The sequence below is a fragment of the Pongo abelii genome, chromosome 1 (assembly GCF_028885655.2).
Source record: "Pongo abelii isolate AG06213 chromosome 1, NHGRI_mPonAbe1-v2.0_pri, whole genome shotgun sequence".
In the NCBI taxonomy this organism is placed as follows: Eukaryota; Metazoa; Chordata; class Mammalia; order Primates; family Hominidae; genus Pongo; species Pongo abelii.
In genome coordinates, this window is record NC_071985.2 from 222,029,609 (window position 1) to 222,054,595 (window position 24,987).

At 55.1% G+C, this 24,987-nt stretch overlaps 1 protein-coding gene and 1 long non-coding RNA gene across 5 annotated transcripts in view; both read right to left on the reverse strand.

Moving 5' to 3' along the window:
* TNFRSF1B (TNF receptor superfamily member 1B) overlaps window positions 1-24,987 on the reverse strand; it is a 58,575-nt gene that overhangs the window by 24,158 nt on the left and 9,430 nt on the right. For 2 of the 3 annotated variants that reach the window (XM_024235564.2, XM_063715006.1), the window contains exon 1: window positions 17,401-17,613. The exons of the other annotated variant lie outside the window; for it this stretch is intronic. In XM_024235564.2, coding sequence (XP_024091332.2) covers window positions 17,401-17,478 — 78 coding nt within the window. In that variant the 5' untranslated portion in view covers window positions 17,479-17,613. Of the gene's footprint in view, window positions 1-17,400; window positions 17,614-24,987 lie in introns of those variants that run through there. 3 annotated transcript variants of the gene reach the window in all.
* LOC134759905 (uncharacterized) lies at window positions 1,352-17,391 on the reverse strand. Of its 2 annotated transcripts, none has more exons than XR_010136815.1 (3): window positions 10,548-17,391; window positions 6,423-10,359; window positions 1,352-4,622 (listed from the first exon to the last, which is right to left on the reverse strand). It is a non-coding gene; the product is annotated as an uncharacterized LOC134759905 (long non-coding RNA). The 2 variants fall into 2 exon arrangements; XR_010136816.1 differs by having other exon boundaries at window positions 10,537-17,391.

Below are 24,987 nucleotides of genomic sequence, written 5' to 3' on the forward strand. Positions count from 1 at the left end.
CACAGTGGCCAGCACAGGTCTCGTGGGAATCCTGCATCCCGCGGGCTTCATCCCCACGAGTGCCCTTGGGGTAACCAGGGGAGCCCCTCACTCCTCCAGGGCCTGAGAACCACAGGGCCAGGGCAGCTCCAGGCGGCAGCAAGAAATCCCACCCTGGCTGGGGAAGGGTTTCCCGTCAGGGCTCAAAGGGCCTGATGGGAAAGAGCCCTGCCGTGGCCAAATTTGGGCTCTCAAGAGCCGCCATGGACAAGGGCTCCTGGCCACTACTGGCAGGCAGCTGGACTCCCATGGCCCCCAGGCCGGCTGAGTGGTGGCCTCCCACCTCCTCCCCTCCAGGTTCCTGTCTTGTCTGAGGCTTTGCTGTGAGTGACTGTCCCTGGACTTCCTCGCTGGCTCTGTGTGGCTCCAGCCCCTGGTAGCCGGCAGAGGGGGTAGGACTTCCTCCCTGGCTCTGTGAGGCTCCAGCCCCCGGTAGCTGGCAGAGGGGGTCAGCTCCCTTGAGCAATCTCAGGCCTGTTTATCCTCTTGGACAGAAAAAAAAAAAAAAAAAAAACCCACAGCGTTGTCATGGCTAAACAATGAGGAACAGAAAGCCCCTTGGCAAAGCAGAACAAAAGGTCACTCCCTCCATAGCAGCGGTCCCCAGGAGCAGGGGGCTGGGCCCAAACCACAGCCCTGGGAGCCAGCCTCTGGTCAGCAAAGGGACCCCCCAGGAGGTCCCCAAAACATGGCAAGCATTCTCTAGGAAATGCGGGACTACGGAAGCTTCCAGTTCCTGTGCTTTGGATTGGGGAGGCTCCAATTCACACCCCACTCACCCCCAAGGGATCTTTGACATGTTAAAATGAGGAAATAAGTTGGATAGTACTTGATTCAGTCAGCGTGTTCAGCAAACTACAATCTTCCAAAATAGGGGGGCCTCAAGTGAAAAATTGAAAATCACTGATAAGAGTTAACTGACCATTTATTTAACAGGCAGGGAATCTGAGACCCAGTGGTGAGGGAATCGGAGAGGATGGATAGATAGGTAGGTAGATAGGTAGGTAGGTAGGTAGGTAGATAGATAGATAGATAGATAGATAGATAGATAGATAGATAGATAAAATAGCTAGATAGATAAAATAGATCGATAAAATAGTTAGATAAAACAGACAGACAGACAGATAGATGATAGATAGATAGATAGATAGATAGATAGATAGATAAAATAGATAGCTAGATAGATGATAGATTAGGTAAATAGATAGATGATAGAGATAATAGAAAGTAGATACAAGATAAATAGATGGATGATAGAAAATATCAATAGATAGCTATATATATATAGAGAGAGAGAGAGAGAGACAGAGAGAGAGAGACAGAGAGAGAGAGAGAATAGATAAAAGGAAGGAAAAAAGAAAACTGCACCTAAATCTATATTCCGATTGGTGAGGCAGGTCTGATTGTCCCCTTTTCACAGATGAGATAACAGAGATGGAAAAAGGCAAAGCCACCTCCCCTGATCTCCCAGGGCCATGCCAGGGCCAGGATGGCGGCAAGCAGATAGAGGACTATGGATAAGAAGCTCGTCAGGGCCCACCCACAGGCTCTGAGCTGCCTCCCATCTGGGTCCACAGCTCCCATTTCCCCCCCTCCAGATTGGGCTCCCTCCTCTAAGACAGGTAGCACCTGCAGTTAGCAGTAGCTCATTGGTACGGAGCACCTGCTACCTCCCAGGGGCAACTGTGCATGTTAGACCCACTGTCTGGTCTTCTCACTGACATTCACAGGTGCTCAGGGAGACAAAGCAGCGTGCCCGAGGCTATCCCAGAAGAGCTGCAATCATTGCCACCCCCAGTCCTGCCTCCCTTCTCTTGGGGCCCAGAGAGCTTCCCTTCCCCCTCAACACAGACCCAGGACTCCAAGGGCCCCGAAGCTGAACGGCCCAACCTCAGCAGCTCCTCCCACCATGCAGCCTCCATCCCAGATGGGAGCTGTCTCTGTCACCCAGGGGTTAGACCCCCACCCTGTTGCTCCTCCAGGTCTCGGCTTTGGCCCTCTGGGGAGGAAGGAAAACAAGGGGATATTTGTTAAGCACCTACTATGTGCCAGGCCAGATGGCAAGCACTGTATAAAATCCCAGTTCCACCCTAAAAAGCAGGTGTGCATGGCCCCATTTCACAGCTCAGGGAGATCAAGTCACTTGCCCATGGTCCCTGGAGAAAGTCAGGGGCAAAGGTGAAAGCAGTGATTCATTCATTCATTCATTCATTCATTCAACAGACGTGCTGAGCACCCAGTGTCGTAGGTGCTGGGTAAACAGTAGCATTGAACAAATCAAATCCCTGCCCCCAGGAAGCTACGGTCTTAGCTGGGGAGACACGTGCACATTCAATAGAGAATTCAAGGTGGTGATAAGAGCTAAGGAAAAGGGTGACACGAGGTGCAGGGCTGGGGCGATGGGAAGATGCCCTTGGCATACTCAGTACTTGGCCAGGAGGTCAGGGCAGTGGGCCCAGAGCGGGCGGGTGAGGGTGAGGATGAAAGCAGCAGTACAGCATCTACTAGAAGCCTGCTTCATGCCAGTCATCGCGAAGAGCTGTCCCGGCATCATAGCCTCTCTGAATCTTCCCCTGGTCCCCCTGAGGCTAGTCCTATTGTTATTCCCAAGTTACAGATGAAGAAACTGAGCCTCAAAGAGGCCTCCTCACCTCCAGTCCTGCGTTTCCTCCCTGGCCAGGAAGACTGGGTCTCAACCCCCAGGCCCGCCCCTGCCCCAAAGATGTGGGGCAGAGTTGGGCTGGTCCTGGGCCTCTGGGGAGAGCAGAGGGTGGATTGGGAGGGGCTTCCATGCTCAGCTTCTGCCCCCATCCCCTTTCCCCCAGGGAGGGCAGCCCGAGCAGGCAACTTCTGAGAGGAGAGGGCCAGAAATGTCCCCCTTCCCAGGTGTGCTGGACACCCGGCCTTGTAGAAGGGGCGCTGACTTAGGTTAGAGGGTCTGTGTGCATATGGAGAGATGCGTGGCATGCTCTGTGCACCGCCAGGAGGTCGGGGTAGCGGGTCCGGGAGATTTGGGGGTGTCACGGACTTTCTCTGAGCCTCGGCATTGTCACCTGTAAAATAGGAGTCGTACTGCTTGCCCTGTCTCCTCCAGGGGTTCTTGTGAGGAGCAAAGTCCCCCGGGGAGGTCTTCACTTGGGTTCATCATCTTCTCCCAGCTTCCTAGGGGCTCCATGGGGGCGCTGCCAGGGGCCCGCAAAGGCCCTGGTCATAGACCCATGTTACAGAACATGAGAACTGGGCTCTTCCTGCCTTGGTTTTAGCCAAGAACTGGCAAGGCAAGAACAGACCCCAGGGCAGCGAACTGCCCGGCTTTAGCGGGGTGCTAGATGGCCCGTGTGGGCCTTGCAAAGGAGGGGGCCTCCATCCCGCCTCAAGGGCAAGTGTGGGGAAGCTGACCTGTGACTCCTGGGGCTGGCAGTTCACCCCCAGGCTGGCACCAGGCCCGTTCCTCAGGAAGCCTTACATCGGGAGACCATGGCAGGCCCGCTGCTGTGATGGTGCGACGGAGGCCTCGGTGGGGCAGAGGAAGGAGAAGAGTGCGACAGGCCAGATGTGGTCCTTCTTGACAGGGACCTTGGGCTGACTCAAAGGGACTTTGCCCAGAGGAACACTGGAAGGGTGATGTGACCCCAAAACAGAGTCTGGGTGACTGGACAAAACCCAGGGGCCGGGGTCTGTGAGCAGCCCGGCCAGAGGACGATGTCGCTGTGAGACCCTGCAAGAAGGTGAGCTTCTGAGAGCTGCCGAGGGCCGAGCTCCAGGAAGACAAGACCCCGCCGGAAGAGTAAGGCTGACCCGGTCAGTCAGGTTCCACCCTCCCTGCACGCTGTCCCCTCTTCTGACTCCATGCCCCCTCACCCTGGAGGACTCAGGAAGCACAGCTGGTGGACAGGGATGCAGGTATAAGATTCGCTCAAGACTAGGACTCTGCTGGAGCCCTTAGCTGGTAAGGGGCGGGGCCAGGTGGCCAGGCAGGTCTGATGCTGGAGTCTGCGTCAGCTCTTGGGGAATTGAGCAACCCTGGGCCAACTGACTTGCTGCTTGTCCTGTTCCCAGGCCAAGGCCCTGCAAGTACCCAAGGTGGGGGCCCTCAATCCCTTCTCTTATTTATAAATAGACAGCGAGAGAGGAAGGAAACAAGGGAGGCCTGGGGGAGAAGGAAAAAGCTGAAAGCACCGCAGTGGTGCCCTCTGCTCTTCCGGCCGCCATTAGCACAGGCTTCTTTGGGGATCTTCATGGCTTTATTATTATGTTTTCATTTATAGAAAGAGACCGGGTCTTGCTATGTGGTCCAGACTGGTCTTGAACTCCTGGCCTTAAGCGATCCTCCTCCCTCAGCCTCCCAAAGTGCTGGGATTACAGGCGTGAGCCACTGTGCCTGGCCTTCATGGCTTTCCAATGTTCCAGAGATCCCTTTCAGATGCCAGTACCCTTGGGAAGAGGTCATGCTCCCAGCCTTCCCCAGGGGGTCCCCCGTGGGCAGGGATCCACCCGCTGAGAACGGAAGATGATGCGGTGGGGAGGTGGCCACAGGGAGAAGCTTCAGGCTTTAGGGGTCGAGACCAAGCCTTTACACAGAGCTGGAAGAACAGAGACTATTCAGATCCAGGAAAAGTACCTACTGTGTGCAGGCACAGTACTGGGCACGTTCACATACCTTCTCTTCATTTTATCCTAGCACTAACACAATGAGGTCAGGATGACCCCATTTTACAGATGCAGAAATTGAGGCTTGGGAGATTTCGTGCAAATTGTCCAAGGTCACGCAGCCACTGAGCGGCACCCCAGGAGCTGATGGCAGCGACATCAGCCTCTGTGCCCTCTGACAGTTTTGTACCCTGTGATCTTGTCCTGCTCCCTCATTTTACAGACAAGGAGCCCACAGAGGGGAGTGACTCTTCTATGAACACACTGTGAGCAGGGGCAGGTCAGTGACTCTCCCAGGCAAAAGGGTCTCCAGAGTCTTACGGCAGGTGCCATAGCTGTGGGGAGGGGCAGAGGTATCTGCCCAAGGACCCCGGGACCCCCACACAGCGGAAACCCTCCTCAAGCAATGTGGAAACCACATCATTTGCATGGCGGGTCGCGGGGCCCCTAGGGCGTGGTGGGAGGCAGCAGAGGCATTTGGGTCTCGACCTTGGGGGTTCACAGGAGCCCCATGGACTGCAGGGTGCAGCTACATCAGGCCAGGTTGTCACAGCGACGCCAGGGCCAGTGACAGCCGAGGCCCGTCTGCCGTCACGGAGAGGAATGGCATCCGCATTAGGAAGGACCGACCACATCACAGGCAGGCAGCCCGGGGGTGACACATCCCACTCCTGACTCGCTGCCTGTGATGTTGCTTTAGAAATGAGCTGGGGGCAGACAGGAAGACTGGGCTGGTATCCGGTTCTTGGAGCCAGGCTTTGTGCTAAATGCCAGGGTACAAAGACGCCGGGCATGGTCCCTGCCTGCAAGGAACCCTGAGTCTAGTGAGAGACGCCCCAGCCTCTCCCACTGTCACCCTCCAAGAGGCCTGCTGATGTCGCCTGCTCCATCTCCCACAACCCCTCCTCCTGGCTGCCCTCAGTGTCTCCTGCCAGCTGCAGGCTCCTTTGTCTTGGTTCCCAGCCTTCTGTCCCTTTCAGATGGACCTAAGCCCCCTTCCTACAATCAAGCCTGACTCTCCTTAAAAGCTTCCAGCGGCTGCCACCACCTGCACAACCTCCTTAGCCCCTGCCAGCATGTCTCACCTGTATTCATCACTCACCTGTTGCCGTCACAACACAAAGCAGCACCTGGCTCCTCCGCCCCCTTCTCCATGCCTGTACTGCTGCTGCCTCTGCCCAAACGTCCTGACCCGCCACCCCCCACCTGGCAGGGCTGACTTCTCAGCTTCTTTCAAGAGTTCTCTCTGCCATCATTTCAGGGAGGTCAGAGGTCCCTCCTAGGGGCTCCTGTGACAACCCGGGTGCATCTCTATACTGCCCACACCCGACCAGTTTTTGGTTAATTATTGGTTCCCTCGTGCCTCCCCGCAACCCTGACACCCTTGTATGGGCGCTGAGCCAGACACAGACACGTGGGCTTTGATCCCAGTTCTGCCATTCCCCCACCTCCACTTTGTCATCTATAAAATGGCGACAGAAACAGTGCCCCCTTCACAGGGCTTTATGATTCATGAAGTCAGTATACGTGGCGTGCTTGGCACCATGCCCGGCAGTGGAAAGAGCTCAGTGTCACCCGTGTTTCTGCTACTCATCGCCCTACACACAGCCAGCACACAGCCCACAGCTGGCATCTCATAGATGCCGAATTGCTCAACACAAGCAAAGTTTTAATTTTCAATTAGTTGAAATGAGCTGGAGCTAGCATGAGAACTGGGCAGGAAATGGACTTACAAAGAGAGGGGGCGGCGTCCTCAGAGCAGCAGACTGAGTGCACCAGTGTTCAGGTGACAGCAGCTCACAGTCTCCTCCACCACCACCTCATTGGAGGGTGAGGTGGGCATAGCGCTCAGGAGCCTGGCCACCTGGGATGGAGTCTTGGCTCTGCCTCTAGTGAGCTGCAAAACCCTAAGTACGTCACTTAATCTCTGTGCCTCAAAGGCCTCTTCTGTAAAATGGGGATAATGTTCCCCTGCCCCCAGGTGGCTGTGACAAGGAAGGGCACTCCGTGCATTTAATGCATCAGTCTTTTGCGCATTGCACCCAAGAAGCACCCGCTAAATGTCAGCTCTTTTTTTTTTTTTTTTTTTTTTTTGAGACAGAGTCTCACCCCGTCACCCAGGCTGGAGTGCAATGGCGTGATCTCGGTTCACTGCAACCTCCGCCTCCCAGGTTCAAGCGATTCTCCTGCCTCAGTCTCCTGAGTAGCCAGGCTAAATGTCAGCTCTTAGCCCTCAGCTCTCTGTGCCCTGCCAGCATCTGCCCTCCCCTAGGGGAAGTGACAGAGAGCAGCCCTTTTGTTTCCACCTCACAGTCAAGGAAGCCAAAGGTCTGGGAGGAGCTCGAGGGGTCTGGAGGCACAGGGGCAGCAGCACCAGGCAGGCCCTGGAATCCTGCTCCGCCGCACCAGTAGGGGTGCAGCCAATTTCATACCTGAGATGAGCAACCAGCCCTGCCCAGACTCCTGCCCAACCCAGCCGGGGTAACCAGCCAGCGGTGACCAGGACCGGGCTGGCCCTGTGCCCAACTGCAAAAGCTCCAGGGACAAATGGGGCTGACACTGACCAGAATCAGTCCACTGGGGCCGGGCACGGTGGCTCACACCTGTAATCCCAGCACTTTGGGAGGCCGAGGCAGGTGGATCACCTGAGGTCAGGAGTTCAAGACCAGCCGGGCCAACATGGTGAAACACCATCTCTACTTAAAAAAATACAAAAAAATTAGCCAGGCGTGGTGGCGCACGCCTGTAGTTCCAGCTACTTGGGAGGCTGAGGTGGGAGAATCGCTTGAACTCAGAAGGCAGAGGTTGCAGTGAGCCGAGATCACACCACTGCACTCCAGCCTAGGCAATAAGAGCAAGACTTCATCTCAAAAAAAAAAAAAAAAAAACAGAATCGGTCCATTGGGCTCAGGGCTCAGGCCAGGCAGAGCTAAGGCCAGAGAGGCCACATGTTGCAAAAAGAGGGTGGAGAGAGCATGCTCCTCACCTCCTACGTCCCCACCCTATATCCATGGCCCACTCCAAAGGCTTCCTCCTCCTCCCTCAAGCCTCTCGCCCCTTCCTCCCTGTTCTCCGCTTCTTCACCAACCCAGAGCTGTCACCTGAACCATGTTGACAGCCTCCTCATGGGCCTCCCTGCCTCCAGTCTCTCCATCTCATCTGTGCTTCACACTGAGGCCACAGTGATCTTTGCCCTGTCACTCTCTTGCTCAAAAACTATAATGGCTCCCCACTGCCTCAACTCCTGACAGGAATGTGTGTGGTGGCCGAGAGCATGGACACTGGAATAAGGATGCTGGCTTGAATCCACACTCCTCTCCTCTTAGCAGGCAGCCTTGAGGGTGTTTTGTTTGGTTTTAAATAAAGGAGTTCATAGATCTCAGTCTTTTCATCTGTAGAATGGGACTGAAAAATGCACATACCTCCTGGGGCTGATGGGAAGATTCAATAACACATGTAAAGTGTTTAGAAAATTCCTTCCAAATTATAGTTGCTACAGTTTTCTCAATGTAATTGGTATTACTACCTCCATAAACTGGCCCTAAACTTACAGCCTCGTGTGCTGCTGTCACCGTCCCCAACAAACCTTTGGCTCCAGCTAGGACAGCTGGGACAGTCTAACATTGTCCTCTAATATTCAGTTTTTGTTTTGTTTTGTTTTGTTTTTTTGAGACAGGGTCTCGTTCTGTCACCCAGACTGGAGTGCAATGGTGTGATCTCAGCTCACTGCAACCTCTGCCTCTGGGGTTCAAGTGATTCTCATACCTCAGCCTCCCAAGTAGCTGGGACTACAGGTGCACACCACCACGCCTGGCTAATTTTTTTTTTTTTTTTTTTTTTTTTTCAGTAAAGACAGGGTTTCAGCATGTTGGCCAGGGTGGTCTCGAACTCCTGACCTCAAGTGATCCACCCACTTGGCCTCCCAAAGTGCTGGGATTACAGGCGTGAGCCACCGCGCCTGGCCTGTCCCCTAATATTCTTTCCTCCATACCTCCCTCCCCACACCATTCTCCTCCCTGTAGCCACTCATCCTAAACCCGCCTACCTTTCAGGGCTCAGCGGTTAGGAGGTTCCCTGTGTGGGCCTGGAGAAGGGCAGAATCAGGAAGGGGACAAGAAAAGACCAGGGCAATGACCAAAGGACCAAGCCACGACAGGAAGGAAATTAAGCCAAGGGGTGGGAGGGGTGATGTCTAGGGAGAATGGGATGCAGGAGTGGGGCTTGTGGGAGGGGTGATGTCTAGGGAGAATGGGATGCAGGAGTGGGGCTTGAGGGAGCTGGGGGGCAGGACAGGAAGGAGCAGGATTAGGGGCTTGCGAGGCTCAGGAAATGACAGCAGGAGCTGCTGGTGATGGGGCCACAGGAGCCTGGGGCCCCTGTGAGTTGCAGCCAGAAACTGGGGCTGGGGCCAGCGAGAGGAGAGGCCAGCAGGGGCACCCAGGGCACTGGTGGGGGTCCCGCTAACTAAGGCAAAGGGCCAGAGCCCTTCCCCAGGAGTTCACAATCAAGTCCACAGCTGGACCACAGCTGGGCCTTCTGAGCTGGGTGATGTGGTAGTGCAATCTGCACTCCACCCCCTGCCCAAAGCCACTTACTCCTGCTGGGACCAGGGAGGTCCTTGCTAATCTCAAGTGACAGCTGGGGCCACCGAGGTTCAGAAAGGAGAAGGGAATTGGCCAAGTTCTCCCGGAAGCAGAGGCCGGGCCAAGATGAGGCCTCGGACCCCTGACTCCCAGCCCCAGGCCCCGTCCTCTCCCACGGCCTCTGGCCTTGCTCCTGAAAGACCTTCAAGAAGGCCTCCCGCTGACAGCTCAGAAGATGTCCTCCCTCCTCCCTGTCCACAGCCTGCCTGCCTCCAAATCCCCTCCCGCTCTGCTCTCCCACTCAGGCGCACTGATTCTCTGAACCTGTGGCTACATGAGTCTCACTAGTGCAGGGCCACGCTCAGACTGAAGCAGACTGTGGGCCGCTGTCTGGACAGCAAAGGAAAACAAACAAATGCCCCTGGGGATTTCTGCGCTGTCTCCGGTCAGAGTGGCTGGGTCAAACCTGAGCCCCAGCTCCGAAAGGGACCCACAGAGTAGAGATCTGCTAGGCCTCTCAAGGAGCCAGTACGTCTGAAAGAGATTCAGCCTGCGGCCCTCGAAGTCAGGTTACACTGTTTTCCCAGCAGACATGCCCACTAGTGTCCAAAAGAGGGGGTAGGGAGGGCAGCTGGCCCTCCTGGGGCCTGAGAAGGGGCTCTGCAGCCCCCCTCCAAACACCCAATACCTGCTGTGAACTAGCCAGCTAACAGGTCTCCTGAATCCAGCAACAGAATCAATAATCTAGCAACCATGAACCTCCAGGGTGACAATTCCAACCCCTCCTACTCTGCAAAGAAGAAATGGAGGCTGGGCACGGTGGCTCATGCCTGTAATTCCAGCACTTTGGGAGGCCAAGGCAGGCAGATCACTTGAGGTCAGGAGTTCGAGACCAGCCTGGCCAACATGGTGAAACCCCATCTCTACTAAAAATACAAAAACTAGCCGGGTGTGGTGGTGCATGCCTGTAATCCCAGTTTCTTGAAAGGTTGAGGCTGGAGAATAGCTTGAACCTGGGAGGCAGAGGTTGCAGTGAGCCGAGATCATACCACTGCACTCCAGCCTGGGCAACAGAACCAGACTCCATCTAAAAAAAAAAGAAGAAGAAGAAGAAGAAGAAGAAGAAGAAGAAGAAGAAATGGAGTCTCAGAGACGCAGGGTGGCTTGTCACAGCCCACGGGAAAGACAGGCTAGATGCAAGGGCAGAGCCAGAGCCCTGGGATGCACCACCAACAGCCCTCCCCCTGCACTCCCCCCTGCACACTTGGGGCTCACGCTTGGGGCAGAAGTCAATGATCTCTTCCAACCCCCCATCAGCGAACAGACACTTCCTCCTCCGGGGCTCACAGCCAAGTACCCCAAACCACAGTGACATCACTGCCACCTGTGACATCACTACATGCCACAGTGGAAAAAGGCCGTGGGTCCCAGAGAGGGGGGTCCTGAGCGTCAGAGCCCCAGCCCGGCGGTCAGCTACTCAGCAGAGGTGATCAAGGCCTAAAGCCCTAAGCCGGGAAGGGGGCAGGACTCAGAACCGGGTCAGAGCAGCCTGCACCCATTACCGGCGACAAAGGGCTTCTTCGAGGAAAACACCCTTCCTACTCAAGGCTTCCTTGAATCTGTGGGTTCCCAGACAGCAGGCTCTGCAGTGCCTGCCTACAGTGAGGACTTTCCTACAGTGTGGGGAAGGGGAAAGGATCTAGCTCCTGAACTTGAAAAGGTGCCACCTAGGTACCAAGGGGCAGAGAGGCAGGACGTCCACAAACCCCAGTTCTGCTTAAGGAGCTACACCCACAAACCCCAGTTCTGCTTAAGGAGCTCCACCATGTCCTTCATGAAGGCTGAAAGGCAGCCGTGAATTCTTGATGGCCCTGCAGCCTGAGTCAGGAAATCAATCCACCCAAAGCAAGTGAGATTGAGGTCAGCAAGAAGAAGAGAAGCTGGGGAACCAAGATATTGACAGTGGGGAGTCCTGGGCTCTCCTTCCTGTGGACTTTTAGATACCCCACCCCCAATCTGTGGCCTTTGTCAAGTGTACTCAAAGCCGACACTTCCCAATATTCTAGGAAAGCACTGGAACCAGGGTTGTTAGGTTTCATAGATAGGGATGCTTAGGCCCAGAGAGGTTAAGTAACCCAAGCAAGGTAGCACAGCAAGCCAGTGATGTTGCTCAGATGGGAACTGTGATCTCCCAACACCCAAGTCGGTGCTCCTTCCTCAGAGCCATGCTGTCTTAGAAGTCACTTGGAGGCAGGAAAATGGACAACATGATCTCAGAAGAGCCCCCACAGGGCATCCCCTTCTCAGGGTCACAAGTAAACAGAACCTTCAGCAGCACAGAGGTTGGAGATGGAAGAGGTTTTGGAGACGGCCTAGAATCTTCCCGTGCCCGTCTTGCAAGCTGAAGCCTTGTGCACGCTCTCTGTGCTTCACCAAATGTACCCCTCACTCAACCCCAAAACACACAGCACCTGTTACTCACTAAAAGGGATGGCAAAGGGAGGGGAGGGGATATCCTGACCCCACAGCCTTTGCCACAATACGGTGTCCTAAGACCAGGCTGTCAAGCAGTGGGTATGAGAGCCCAGCCAGGGGGCACTGGGGCAGAAGCACAGACAGGAAAAGGCAGGGAGGAAAGAAGTTGCTCTCTGAGATGATGGGCAGCAAAGCCACTTAGACAGGAACTCTGGGCAACTGCAGGGCTGCCACCCAAGCTTCCGGGCCCTGGGGCTCAGAGCAGAGAGTCTGACTCCACAGGGGTCCCCGCCTAGGCCCGAGCACCACCCTATGGCCCAGAGAGTCGGGTCAGACCTACAAAGCCACCAATGGCTCAAATAGCTGCCAATGCCAGGATTAGAAAGCACTTTTAATCCTGACAGCCAGCCCGTGGGGCTAGGATTACTCCCATTTTACAGATAAGAACACAGAGGCTCCAAGGGATAGAAAGACTTGCCCAGGTCACACAGCCAGTAAAACAGCAGAGCAGCGACTTGAGGTTTATCTGATTCAGAGGCCTGGGCCTTTCCCCAGAGTCATCAGTGCTGCTTCCCTGTGCCCAGACAAGCGTCCAGAACTGGGAGCCACAGCGCCTCTCCTTTGTTCCTGTTCACCCCATGGCACCCCAAACTCCAACTTCCCTCCTTGCCCGCTTCTGGGTAAATCACATGCATTCTGGGGCCCTGAGTCACCGTCAGTGAGTGGTCCCATCCCTCACTACACGAGGGATGTCGAGGGGGTGAGCAATTTGGGGAGAGGACCCCTAACCTCAGCAGACACCATTCAATGGGAAGAGGAGCCCAGAAAAATATCCTAAGGATGGAGGCAAACAGAACCCCACCCTGCCACCACTGACTTTTCAAACCCCCGTCTCCTCATCTGTGAAGCAGGGTCATTATCAAGGTCAAGGTCAGATAAATATTTTTTGAACACTTACTATGTGCCAGGCACTGTCCTAGGCCAGTGGTTCTCAATCGGGGCAATCCCTCAACCCCAAAGGACACTTAGCAATATCTGGAGACATTTTTGTCACAAGGGAGGGTGGCGCTACTGCCATCCAATAAGTAGAGGCCAGGGATGCCACTCAACATCCTACAGCTCACGGGACAGCCCCACAACAAAGAATTAAAGTCAAGGGCACTGAGATTGAAAAACCCTATTCTAGGCTAGAGTCTACAGTGGTGAATGAGTCCCTGTCCTCACGGTACTTATAATCTTGTGGGAAGACATAATAAAAGTGAAAGAAATAGAATAGGTCAAGAGCATTATACAGGAATACAAAGCAGGACGGGGAGTGAGAGTGCCTGGCAGGGAGCATCTACAGGCAGGATTGTCTACTTCAGCAGAAGGAAGCGAGGGAAGGAGACCAAGAGACGTCAGCCGGAGGAGTATTGGAGGTGAGGGGGAAAGCAAGTGCAAAGGCCCTGGAGCAGGTGTGTGTGCAGCACATCTGAGGACAGAAAAGCGTGGCTTAAAAGTGAGAATGGGGCCAGGTGGGGTGGCTCACGCCTGTAATCCCAGCACTTCGGGAGGCCAAGGCAGGTGGATCACCTGAGTTCAGGAGTTCGAGACCAGCCTGGCCAACATGGCAAAACCCAGTCTCTACTAAAAAAAAAAAAAAAAAAGAAAAAAAGAAAAAAAGAAAAAATTAGCCAGGCATGGTGGCACACACCTGTAATCCCAGCTACTTGGGAGGCTGAGGTGGGAAAATTGCTTGAACCCAGGAGGTGGAGGTCGCAGCGAGCAGAGATTGGGCCACTGCACTCCAGCCTGGGTGACAGAGTAAGACTCTATCTTAATAAAAAAAATTAAATTAAAAAAAAAGAAGAAGAAGAAGTGAGAACAGGCCAGGCACAGCGGCACATGCTTATAATCCCAGCACTTTGGGAGGCTGAGGCGGGAGGATCACTTGAGGTCAGGGGTCCAAGACCATCCTGGGCAATATGGTGAAACCCTGACTCTACTAAAAATACAAAAAAAAAAAAAAAAAATTAGCTGGGCATGGTGGTACATGCCTGTAGTCCCAGCTACTCTGGAGGCTGAGGCAGGAGAATCGTTTGAACCCAAGAGGCAGATGGAGGCTGCAGTGAGCCGAGATGTCGCCACTGCACTCCAGTCTGAGCAACAGAGCAAGACTCCATCTCAAAAAAAAAGTAAGAAGTGAGTTGGTGTAGAGTCGGGTGTAATATACATGCCATGGCTCCGGCAAAACTCTTCCCCTTCCCACGCACAACCGTCCTTGCTACTCCTCCAGGAAACATTGCATAGTAAGGACCATAAAGCGTCACCCAGCCCTGGGGAGGGACAGTGCTACGGGGAGCCCCTGTGCCAGGTGCCAGGATGGCAGGGTCACCTCTGATGTAAGAATGCCCGGCAGGTTCTCAGCCTTTCACACCTATGGCTCTGTGACAAAGGCCAGGCAGGGAATACTTTCCACAACAACAGATGAGAACATAGGCTTACTAGCTCAGCTAAGCTCATAAGGGCAGTTGGGACAGAGCCCAGGTCTGTGAGGTCTGTGACCTATTGGTAGTGTAGCTCCTAGAGGGTTGGAGCTGGAGTCATCTTGAGGTCCCCAGAGCCAGGCACTGGGCTGGGCTTGGACTAGGTGTGTCCATGAACTTTGGGGAATGAATGAATGAATGGCTCTGCCTCAGGGTGCCTGGCCACCTACCCATTGCCCTCTGAAGAGGTGCCTGACCAACAGACCACACCCTCAGTCAACACACAGGCTCCCCACTGGGATTTCAGACAGAGGGCAAAGAGACAGAGACGTGGTGGAAGGAGGGAAGAGCCCCCAGGGCCAGCAGGTACCCCAGATCACCCAAGCCCTCTTGGACGTCCAGCCTGGGAGCCCCCAACCTCCCCCCTAACCCAAACTGGCCCCAGGCCCTGGGTGATGAGGAGGCAAACAGTAGCACCTCAGCACCAAGACTTCCAGGGGTAGGTGGGCCAGGCCCATTAGGCAGAGACCCCTCATCCTCCACCCCAGACAGCCCAGACCCTGCTCATCCCCATCAGAGGGCACCAAGCACTCACCTACTGCCAGCTTTACTGGCATTTCTTTGTCAAATGAATAAATGGCTAAATGAATGAATGATGTTTTCCACACCAGCTGGCAAATAAGACTTTTAAACGGGGCAAAAGCCCTGCTGGCAGTGAGTCGGCTGTGCCCATGGCTAGCTCAGGTCTCCTGGGGGCTTCTTCTGCAGCTCAGCTGACTTCCATCCTGAGAACCCACTGTGTGTGAGGGCCTGGCTGGGAGCACGAGTGCAGATACCGGCACCGGGAGGGTGCAGTGAAAGGAGCTTGGGAATCAGGCAGACCTGCATTCAAATCCCACCCCCAGCTCCCCACCCCCCAGCTCTGTGATCCTGGGAAACGCCTCAGTTTCCACATCTCTAAAGACAAACGGCACCACCCACCTCTTGGGAGTTGCTGTAAGGGAGGTTTCAGTGAAATTTTGTGACAAAGTACCTAGCCCAGTGCCTGGTGCTTAGTGGGTGTTCAGAAATCAGGAGCTAAGGCGATGCTACTGATGAGAAGGAGGAGGAACCCACAGTTCCAGCCCTGAAGACACCTTCCATCCACTGAGGGGGATAAAACACAACTAGATTAAAAAAGCAAAATGCAATCTGTCCTCAAAGGGAACAAAAGGGCCTGGGAGTTCGAAGAGAAGATCAAATCCAACTGAGAATGGGGAAAGCCTTTCCTGGAGAGAATGGCATTTGCAGAAGGCCTTGAAGGATAGGGGTAAGAAGTGTCCCTTGGAGAGGGGACAGCACGGACAATGCTTTTTGCACAATGACACACACGATGACCGTCATCAGTTCTGCACATGTGCAGGGAGGCGCGAGGAAGAGCTCAGGTACCTTACTCTGGCCTGGGATCTCCAGGGGAGTTTCTGCCTCAACCATTGGGAGCCACAGGAGGCTCCCCAGGCAAACAGAGAGGTGCCTCATGCTTGAGAAGGGTCTCTCTGCCAAGGATCAGTGGGAGAGGGGGCAGGGCCTGGAGACCAGCTACAAGGCTGTGGCAATAGTCCGGGTGGGGTGGCGGGGAGCAGGGATGAGGGAGGAGGGAATCTGAGCTGCCGCAGGAGCTAGTCAGGAAGGGAAGGAAGTGGGAGGGAACCTCCTCCGGCTACTCCAGGACTGCAGCCTGGTGTCCTGCTGAGCCCTGTGCCTGCCACCCCTCTCCCATCTAGGGGCTCACATGACCCCAGAGTTCACCCAGGCAGGCCCAAGCACAGCGGCAGGAAGACCCCCTCTGAGGCCAGAGTCTATGGCACGACCCCAAAGTCAAGCTGGGGACCACGGTCGTCCCCATTCACACTCGGCCCTAGAGTGTCCTGACCCAAAGGCCACCCAGGACTTACTCTGGGGCAGTTCTCCAGGACCCACTCCTGACACCCACTGTGGGTGAGTCAGTTCTAGTCTGACAGCCCCCATCTTCCACCCACAAGAACTGGACTCTCTGGCCTCAGATCAACGAGTCACCTTATGTCACCACAGAAGCCAGTGCCACCTCCCACCTTCCTCCTCGGTCAAGATGTCAGATGGGGGCAGATGGGCCATGTGTCCATCAGGGGCGGCTCTGAGGAAGGATGAACGCCCACCTTCCCCACAGCCTCAGGGCACAGGGGCCAAAGGCAGGAGAGGCCCCCTTTGGAGGAGGAGTTCCCCCCAGGCCCTTCCATGAAATACAAGTTCTCTGAGCCTCAGTTTTCCTTCTCTGAAAAATGGGTTATCTTATCTTACCAAACCGTGCAGACAGTAAAAAAAAAATGGGGTTATTCTATGTTACCAGACCAGGAGACAGTCAAAAAAAGGCAAAGGGTGCACAGTCCCTTGTACGCCCGTTGCTATTGTGGGAGTGATGTTCATATTGAATAGGAGCCCTAGGGTTTCTGCTGTCTCCATTTTCCTGCGGCCCCTGAAGACTTCATTTGCCTTGCTCGATTACCAGCCCAGACCTCCCTCGCTTCCCCTGCCCCCAGACGCCGCAGAAAAGAGACTCTGCAGTAGCCCCCGGAAGCATCGGGAGGAAGCAGACAGGCAGCTCGCCCTCCAGCTGTGCCCTCAGTGGACCTGACACACACCTGGTCCTGCTCTTCAGACACAGGACCCTGGTATTTCTAAGAAATCGGAAAACCGTCGCCCAGAGGAAGAGGAAGTCTTTTGAAGAGGGTGCCCGGCGTGGGCAGTGGGGCAGCGCCCCGGCACAGCCCCTTCTCCACCGCGTGGGAGGGAAGGGCTGTCGCGGCAGTCGCCGGAGTGAGGGAAGAGGGGTCCCGGGTCTAGCGGGAGTCTGCCCAGTGCCAGCTGCTCAGCCCCAAACGCCCCGGCCTGCGCTCGCGGAGGAACCAGGTTGCGCCCCTGTCACGACGCGGGTAAGAGGGGCTTCGGGGGCCAGAGTTGTGCCCCGAGCGCACGTGTGCCGGGCCCGGGGTCCCCGGCGGGTCCCCAGAGGCGCGCGTGTCTGATGCGGATGGGGGACGGCGACTGGGACTCCCAGCCTCCCAGCCCGTGACAGCGTCCCGGGAGAGCGCGGCCCGGGCACCCGAAGGCTGCGCACCAGCCGGGTGGGCATGCGGGGAGGCTGTCCCCCGTGGGCCGCGCAAGTCACCCACCTGGGCGGGCAAGGCGTGCCCCGCGGCCCAGAGCTCCAGTCCGACGGCCAGCGCGGCCCAGACGGCGAAGGGCGCCATGGGTGCGGGCGGGGTCCGGCTGCCCCCTGCCCTCGCGCCCTCGCAGCCCAGCGCCTTCTCTCCAGGCTCCGCTGCGCCTGCGAGCCGGCGACTGAAAGCGAAAGCCCGCGCCCCGGCGGGCCGGAGGCCAGGCGGCGGGGCGGGGCGGGGAGGGGCGGGGCGGGGCCAGCCGGCCTTGGACTCGCCTCCTCCACGCCCCTCCCCAGCCGCTGCTGGGCCTCCGACCCGACCACCCCAGCATCGCTGGGCGGATACCTCCAGCGTCACTCCCAGCATTCGGGTGACCCCTCAACCTCCTCCTATCATCCCCTGCTCTTCGAATCACCATCTGCACCTGCCCGGCCTCCACCTGCCCTCCCAGCTCCCACAGGCTTCCCTGTCCCATGAGGGTGAGGCACTAATTTGGAAGAACGTCCCCCAAAGCTGACACCTGCTTTAGGGGAACCAAGAGAATTCTAGATCATTCACTCATTTAGACTCTATTTTAAATATATTTAATTCTTATTTTTTAATTTTTTTAGAGACAAGGTCTCACTCTTTCACCCATAGCTCACTGCAGCCTCCAACTCCTGGGCTCAAGCGATCCTCCCACCTCAGCCTCCCGAGTAACTGGGACTACAGGCTCGGGCCACCACGCTGGGCTGATTTCTTTGTAGAGACGGGGTTTCGCCATGTTGCCCAGGCTGATCTCGAACTCCTGAGCTCAAGTGCTCTTCTCACCCTCAAGTGATCTTCCTGCCTCTGGCCTCCCAAGGTGCTGGGATTATAGGTGTGAGCCACTGCACCCGGCCTGTTTAGACTCTAGAGCCAGATCACCTGGGTCTGGATCTCTGAACTGACCTCGTAGGACTATTCTAAAAATTTAAAGATATGTAATATACATAATGCATTCTGTACTTTATATATACTTAAGTAAGTATCTACATATATAACAATAGGCATTTATACATCTTGGCTGTTGTTACTACTCTTCATGTGTTCATTTATCCTTAAACATGCATCCAGCCTTCTCACAGTGAGAAGACTCCACACTTCCCTGCTCAAGTCTCCTGCCCAGGCAGCGGGCAGATGAACAGAGGCTGGGAGAGAATGTCACCAGGGAAGCTGCAGGGCCCTGAGGGGCTGCTGAGACCATGCCCAGGAGAGCTGGCTTCCCCAGGATTTACATCATGACCGAGCACCCATTCCAGCTGCGATCTGTCCCCCAATCCCCACTTTGAGTGCCACCCCTAATACAGGGCCAGCCCTGCGGGGCCAGGGCACATTCCTCCAGCCCTGGATTACGGGGGTCCTAGCCCCCAGCACATAGGGCATTTCTAAGGGTTGGGGTGGGCTGGGTGACAGGAGGCTATTCTGTTCCCCGTTTCCTCACTGCAGGCTGCCTGAAGAGGTACAGAGACCCTTGCTCTAGGCCACCAGCGCCACAGTGGAGCCTGCAAGGATGGTGCTTCTAGGTGCTGAGTGCTGAGTGAGAAACTGGGAAGTGACTCCCTGGGGATGGAAAACCCCCCCTCCGGACCAGGAGGCTGGGAAATCACCTGGTTTCCACATGTTTCTGTGACATGGACCACGCTGAGTGTGTGGCTGGTATGACCCACAGCCTTAACTCTGCAGAGCCGCTAGACATGCATGCAGAGCTCTTCTGGCCCTTATGAGAATTGCCTGGGAGCAGCTCCAAGGACTCCCTGATCCCTAAAATAGAGCCAAAGGCAGGAGGGAGATGTCACCTGGTGGAAGCAGGGGACAATAGTTCTCTCTAGTTTTCCCCCACACACCTCAAGACCAATGGGTCCAACAGACTCTCTGCACCCCCACCCCTCAACAACCGGCTCCCCCTGCCAGTTTCCCTATCCCAGTGAATTGGACCATCACCTTCTGAAGGTGGGGATCCTCCCAGGCTTAGGTTCCATCCTGGGAGCGAATTCAAGCTTAATCTCTATGCAACATGGGGCTTCTCCCCTTCTCCAGGCCCACCCAGGCTTGAGAGCAGGTGACCTCTCTGAACTCTGCCAAGTGCAGTTCTCAACTCCAGGGTCAGGCCCAGGGGTGAGGGTTTGGGAAGGAAAGGGCACAGTGTTCCATGGCAGCCAAAGTTGTCACCCATCTGGCATTGGGGACTTTGGGGACAGTTTCCAGCTCATTCTCTCTGGGGCTCTAGTGCAGGTTTCTTGGAGACCTTCTTACTGACTCCACTGGCCACAGCTCCCCAGCACCAGAAATGCCTGCACCTCCTGCTGGCCACAATTCACCACCTCCCCTTCAGCTCCTACAGGATGGTGTCCTCCTGGCTTCTCCTGCTGAGGCCGCCTCCCCTACTAGGAAGCACTTTGGGATGGAGATGGTCAGGCTGGCCTCCTCGCTGGGGTCCGTGGTTGTCCTGCCCTTTGCTGCGCACCTATAGCAGCCCAGCTAACTCTCCGTGCACCCTGGCTCGCTCCAGCAATGCTGGCTCAGGTCCATCCAGCCACAGGCTCCTTTATTAAGCACCTACTGTGTGCCAGCCCCGGAGTGCTGGGGACTCAGCAGTGGACAAAATAGACAAGAATCTTCCATCGGTGTTATGGTCCTTAAACTCCTGGGATATGAAGCTCCCAGATGGCTCCCTCGTATCCCCTCCTGCTTGGCCCAAGGTAAGAGGAAGTGCCCTCTCCTCCCCAAAGGGCAGCAGGGGGCACTCAGCCCAGTGGCGACTCCTTCCCCAAAATCCTCTCTTGGCTTCTCCAACCCCACATCTTATTTAGGCTGGGGGTGGCGATGGCCAGTTCTGGCTGAACCAGTTTGTCTCTCCACATGACCTGCACACGTGGTCTGGGACTTTTTCTTCAGTGGGGGGGCGGGATTGATCTTGACACTCACCATATTGTACCTGCCACTGGGGAATCTGGTAAAACTCAGTGACAGCAGAGGCAGTGTGGAGGGCCTGGACTCTTTCCTTCTGCCCCACAGACCAGCCCTGGCTCTATCTCCCACCCATGATGCTCTGGGCCACCCGATGAGGCTCTGGCCTTCAGGCTCTGTCCCTGAATCTGCCTTTCCATGGAGTGGTCAGGCCCAGCCCTGCAAAGCATAAGCCACTCGTGCCACTCTCCTAGCCCAGGATTTCTCAACCCAGAGGTCATTTTACCCCCTCTCCCACCCCAGCACGTTTGGCAATGTCTGGAGACATTTTGGGTGGTCACAGCTGCAGGGGGCAGGGAGAGGTGCTGCTGGCATCTCATAGGTAGAGGCCAGGATTCTACCAACAACCCACAACACTCAGGACAGCCTCATCCACAGAGAATTATCCAGCCCAAAACGTCCAGAACGCCAAGGTTGAGAAGCAACCTAGCCCATGGCTCCCCATGACCTTTAGAACTGATTTCAGCCTCCTCCACAAGGCACTGGAGGCCTTCATGTCCTGGCCCAGCTGACCCACCAGGCAGAGCCCCACCACGAACCCCAGCTCTACACGCTAACTCCCTGGGCATTCGGGGCAACCCTGAGTTCCCACCTCCATGCTTTTGTCCATGCAGTTTCCTCTGCCTGAGGTGTCTTTTCCTCTTTGTTTGTTTAGTGATCACCTACTTGTCCTTCCAGTCACAGCTCCACTCGTGCTCTTCTGTGAAACCACCCTTGACCACACCCCAGCAAGCTGGGCAGGATAACATGGTATGTCTACAGACTATCAGCATAACACTTACTCCGGTATTAGTTGCTTACATGGCCCTCGCCTCTCTTAGTAATTGTGATACTAGCGGTTATGGAAAGATGACTTACACACTTTGCCTTGCACCAGGTGGGGGGCAAGCTTTATGGTATGCTTATCCAGCTAATACGGGGTACAGCGGGTTCAAACCTCGTTTGGTGGCCTCTCCATAGCCAAGGCGCTCTTCTCAGCACGGAGCTCTCACAATGCTGAACCGTGTGATACCCGAGGATAGGGGGACTTGCTCTTGGTCCCCTCTATTTCCCTTGATTGAGCCCCTTCTTGTGCATCTCCTGTATGTTCTGGCCCAGGAGATACCTAACAGGAGGGGCTTGATAAAGTTGAAGTGAATAAGGACCAAATACAGGATGAAGGGTGTGCAGGAGGCGATGAAGGGATGAAGACTTGAGAGAATGAATGAATGAATGAATGGGTACATGGATGTCCAGGTCAAGGCTCAGCAACCCAGTCCAGCCCAATCACTCCCAGGCCCTACATACCCAACCCAGACTCCCAAGCCATGCCTCTGGTAGACTCCCAGCCCCACAGTGCAGAAAAGTCCCCATTTGCTCCTTGTTGACAACACAGACTTCAAGCAGAGATGGAACTGTGGCCCTCAGGTCCCCAACTCAGGGACTGCAAGTGCAGAATCTGAGCTCTTGGCCAGACGCTCCCTGGAGCCTCTCCTCACTTCCCAGCTCAGTCTATAGCCCTCAGAGGTCCCCTGCCATCTCCCACCCCAGTAGGTGGATGACTGCACTCCTGCAAGCGAGGGTGGAAGAAGGCAGGGCCGCGGGCAGGCCACGTGTGCGAGGACAGCCGATCTGTCCACTGACAGTTATTGAACACCTACTGTGTACCGGGCATTCTAGTGGATCTTTTGGAGGAGTGGCTTTCCAGCTTCAACCAGCATAAGAATCATCTGGAAGGCTTGTGAAACATGCAGAGTCCTGGGCCCCACGCCCATGTCTGTTGAGGGCCTAATGATCTGGCTTTTTAATGGACCCCTCGGTGACTGAGGGGCACCTGCTGAGAAACCGTACAGAGGGTTGAGGTGCAGCAGGTGCTGTGTGTGGCTGAGGGCGGTTTGGAAGGCTGAGCTGTGGTTGTGCTGGGAGGGGCTCTTTCCACCATGGGGAGGTCTCCATGCAATATTCTTTTTGGAGTGAGCTTTCAGAGCCAGCCACAAAGCCAACTCCTTCTGACCTGGCCTCAGGGTCCCAGTGGGAATCTATCTTACAGGGTTGCTTGGACAGCAGGAACCCTACTCCTTCCCTGCTTAAGGCTGGCCCACAGCCAGGGCAAGTAACCTTTTCTTGTCCCTCAGTCCTGCTTATCTCAGCGCCCTGAATGTGCTGGGCCAGCCCCTTGATGACTCATGTCCTAAAATCACGAACAGGAAGCAGCATTTGGTGTTAGCCACAGCCCTACAACTGCCTGCTTCATCTGGCCTTCCCACCAGTCCTCCTCCCTTCCCTGGGGCCACATCTTGGGCTGAGCTGGCCATACCATGCTGTGGGCTGGGGGCACCGAGAAACACCAGCTCCTGTCCCCATCTCCTTCCAAAGAAGAGGAGGGCCTGGGGGTGCAGCACCCCCTCTCTCCCAGTACTCAAAGAGGACCACAGGCAATTTGGGGAAGGAAGCCAAGAGAGCCTCCAGGCCTCCTCCTCCCCTTGCTTCACTAAAACCTCCCTGTTCTGAGTAGCCTCTTCCCAGGACTCAACCCCAGAATCAGTCCCAGACCTTCTGGAGAAGAACCTTGGTTTCTAAACCCAGCAAGCGGGACTAGCTAAGACTCAGGAATCCCCATTCTAGCCCCTTCCTGTGTGACCTTGGGCTAGTGCCTACCCCTCTCTGGGCTTCAGCATCCTCATCTGTAACATGAGGAGTTGGATTTCAGGGGAGGCAGGCTGGTTTCACCCTATATGCAGCTCCACTTGGTGATGGCTGCCTAGGGCTCTGTGTTGAGAAGGACTCTGAGCCTGGGCTCTGCAGGAAAGGATGCAGGATGGAGCAGCCCGGTGTGCCCTGGGTGGGAAGGGGCTGTCCTCAGCACAAACACCTGGCCTTTGCCATCTCTGGATTAGACCAAGTGCCCCTCTTGTTCTGAAGTTGTGTGGAGTGGGGTGCAGATGTGTGGGGTGCAGATGTGTGGGGTGGATGCACCAGATGTGTGCGGTGGGGCACAGCAGGGCTAGGCTTGACTCCAAACCCCTGCCTTTATCGGCACAAGGCAGGTCTTGCCTGACCTGTGGGAATGATTGCCCAGGTGGAGGGGTGCACAGTTTGCCCTTTATGCAGGGCCTTTTCCTGATGGGAAATTCTCCTTTTCATCCTACCACAAACCACACTGCTGTATTTTACACGTGGCAGTAACATTTTTTTTTTTTTTTTTGAGACAGGGTCTCACTCTGCCACCCAGGTTGGAGTGCAGTGGTGCAATCACAGCTCGCTGCAGCCTCAACCTCCTGGTCTCAAGTGATCTTCCCACCTCAGCCTCCTGAGTAGATGGGACCACAGGCGCATGCCACCATGCCTGGCTAATGTTGTATTTTTTGTAGAGATGGGTTTTCGCCATGTTACCCAGGCTGTTTTCGAATTCCTAGGCTCAAATGATCCTCCCACTTCTGCCTTCCAAAGTGCTAGGATTATAGGTGTTAGCCACCATGCCTAGCTTTTTTTTTTTTTTTTTTTTGAGACAGAGTTTCGATCTGTCACCCAGGCTGGAGTGAAATGGCTTGATCTTGGCTCACTGCAACCTCCACCTCCCCCGGCTTCAAGCAATTCTCCTGCCTCAGCCTCCCAAGTAGCTGGGATTACAGGTGCCCACCACCATGCCTGGCTAATTTTTTGCATTTTTTTTAAGCAGAGACGGGGTTTCACCATGTTGGCCAGGCTGGTCTCAAACTCCTGAGCTCAAAAGTGATCCACCCGCTTCAGTAGCCTCCCAAAGTGCTGGAATTATAGGCATGAGCCACCATGCCCAGCCTTTATTTTTTTTAAGTTGTCTTCTAGTTACACTTTATCTTATTATTTTTAATAGTAGAGAAGGGTTTCACTGTGTTGCCCAGGCCGGTCTCAAACTCCTTAGCTCAAGCGATCCAGCCACCTAGGCCTCCGAAAGTGCTGGGATTACAGGCCCCACTGCACCCAGCCTCCCAGCAGTAACCTTTTTAACCCTACATTATCTTTGTTTAGTTGTTTTTTTTTTAGAAATTAAAAAAATTAAAGCATCATATAAAAAAAATCCATATTCCACTACCCAGAACTGACCAGTGGTAACAGCCAGGGTTGCCCTCACTCCTCCCTGAACCCTCTGGCCTGGCCGCCCTTGCTGGAACACACAAAGCATTCTCCCACCTTGAGGCCTTCGCACTGGCAGTTCCCTCTGCCTGGATCACCTTTCCTCCAGATACCTGCATGACTCACTTCCCCTTATCAGTCTCTGCTCAAATGCCACATCCTCAGAGAGGCATCCCTGGCACCCCGCCCCCGCCTCCCCTCCCACCAAAATAGCTGCTTTACTTTTCTTAATAGCAGTTGTTATAATTTCTCTTTGGATCTGTTTATCATCTGTTTCTCCCATGAAGGCAGGGACCTTGTCTGTTTTGCTCTCTGCTGGGTTCCCAGCACCTAAGAAGCTGCACAGATATCGAATATATATATATATATATATTTTTTGAGATGAGTCCTGCTCTGTTGCCCAGGCTGGAGTGCAGTGGTGTGATCTCAGCTCACTGCAACCTCTGCCTCCTGGGTTCAAGTGATTCTCATGCCTCAGCCTCCCAAGTAGCTGAGATTACAGGTATGTGCCATCATGCC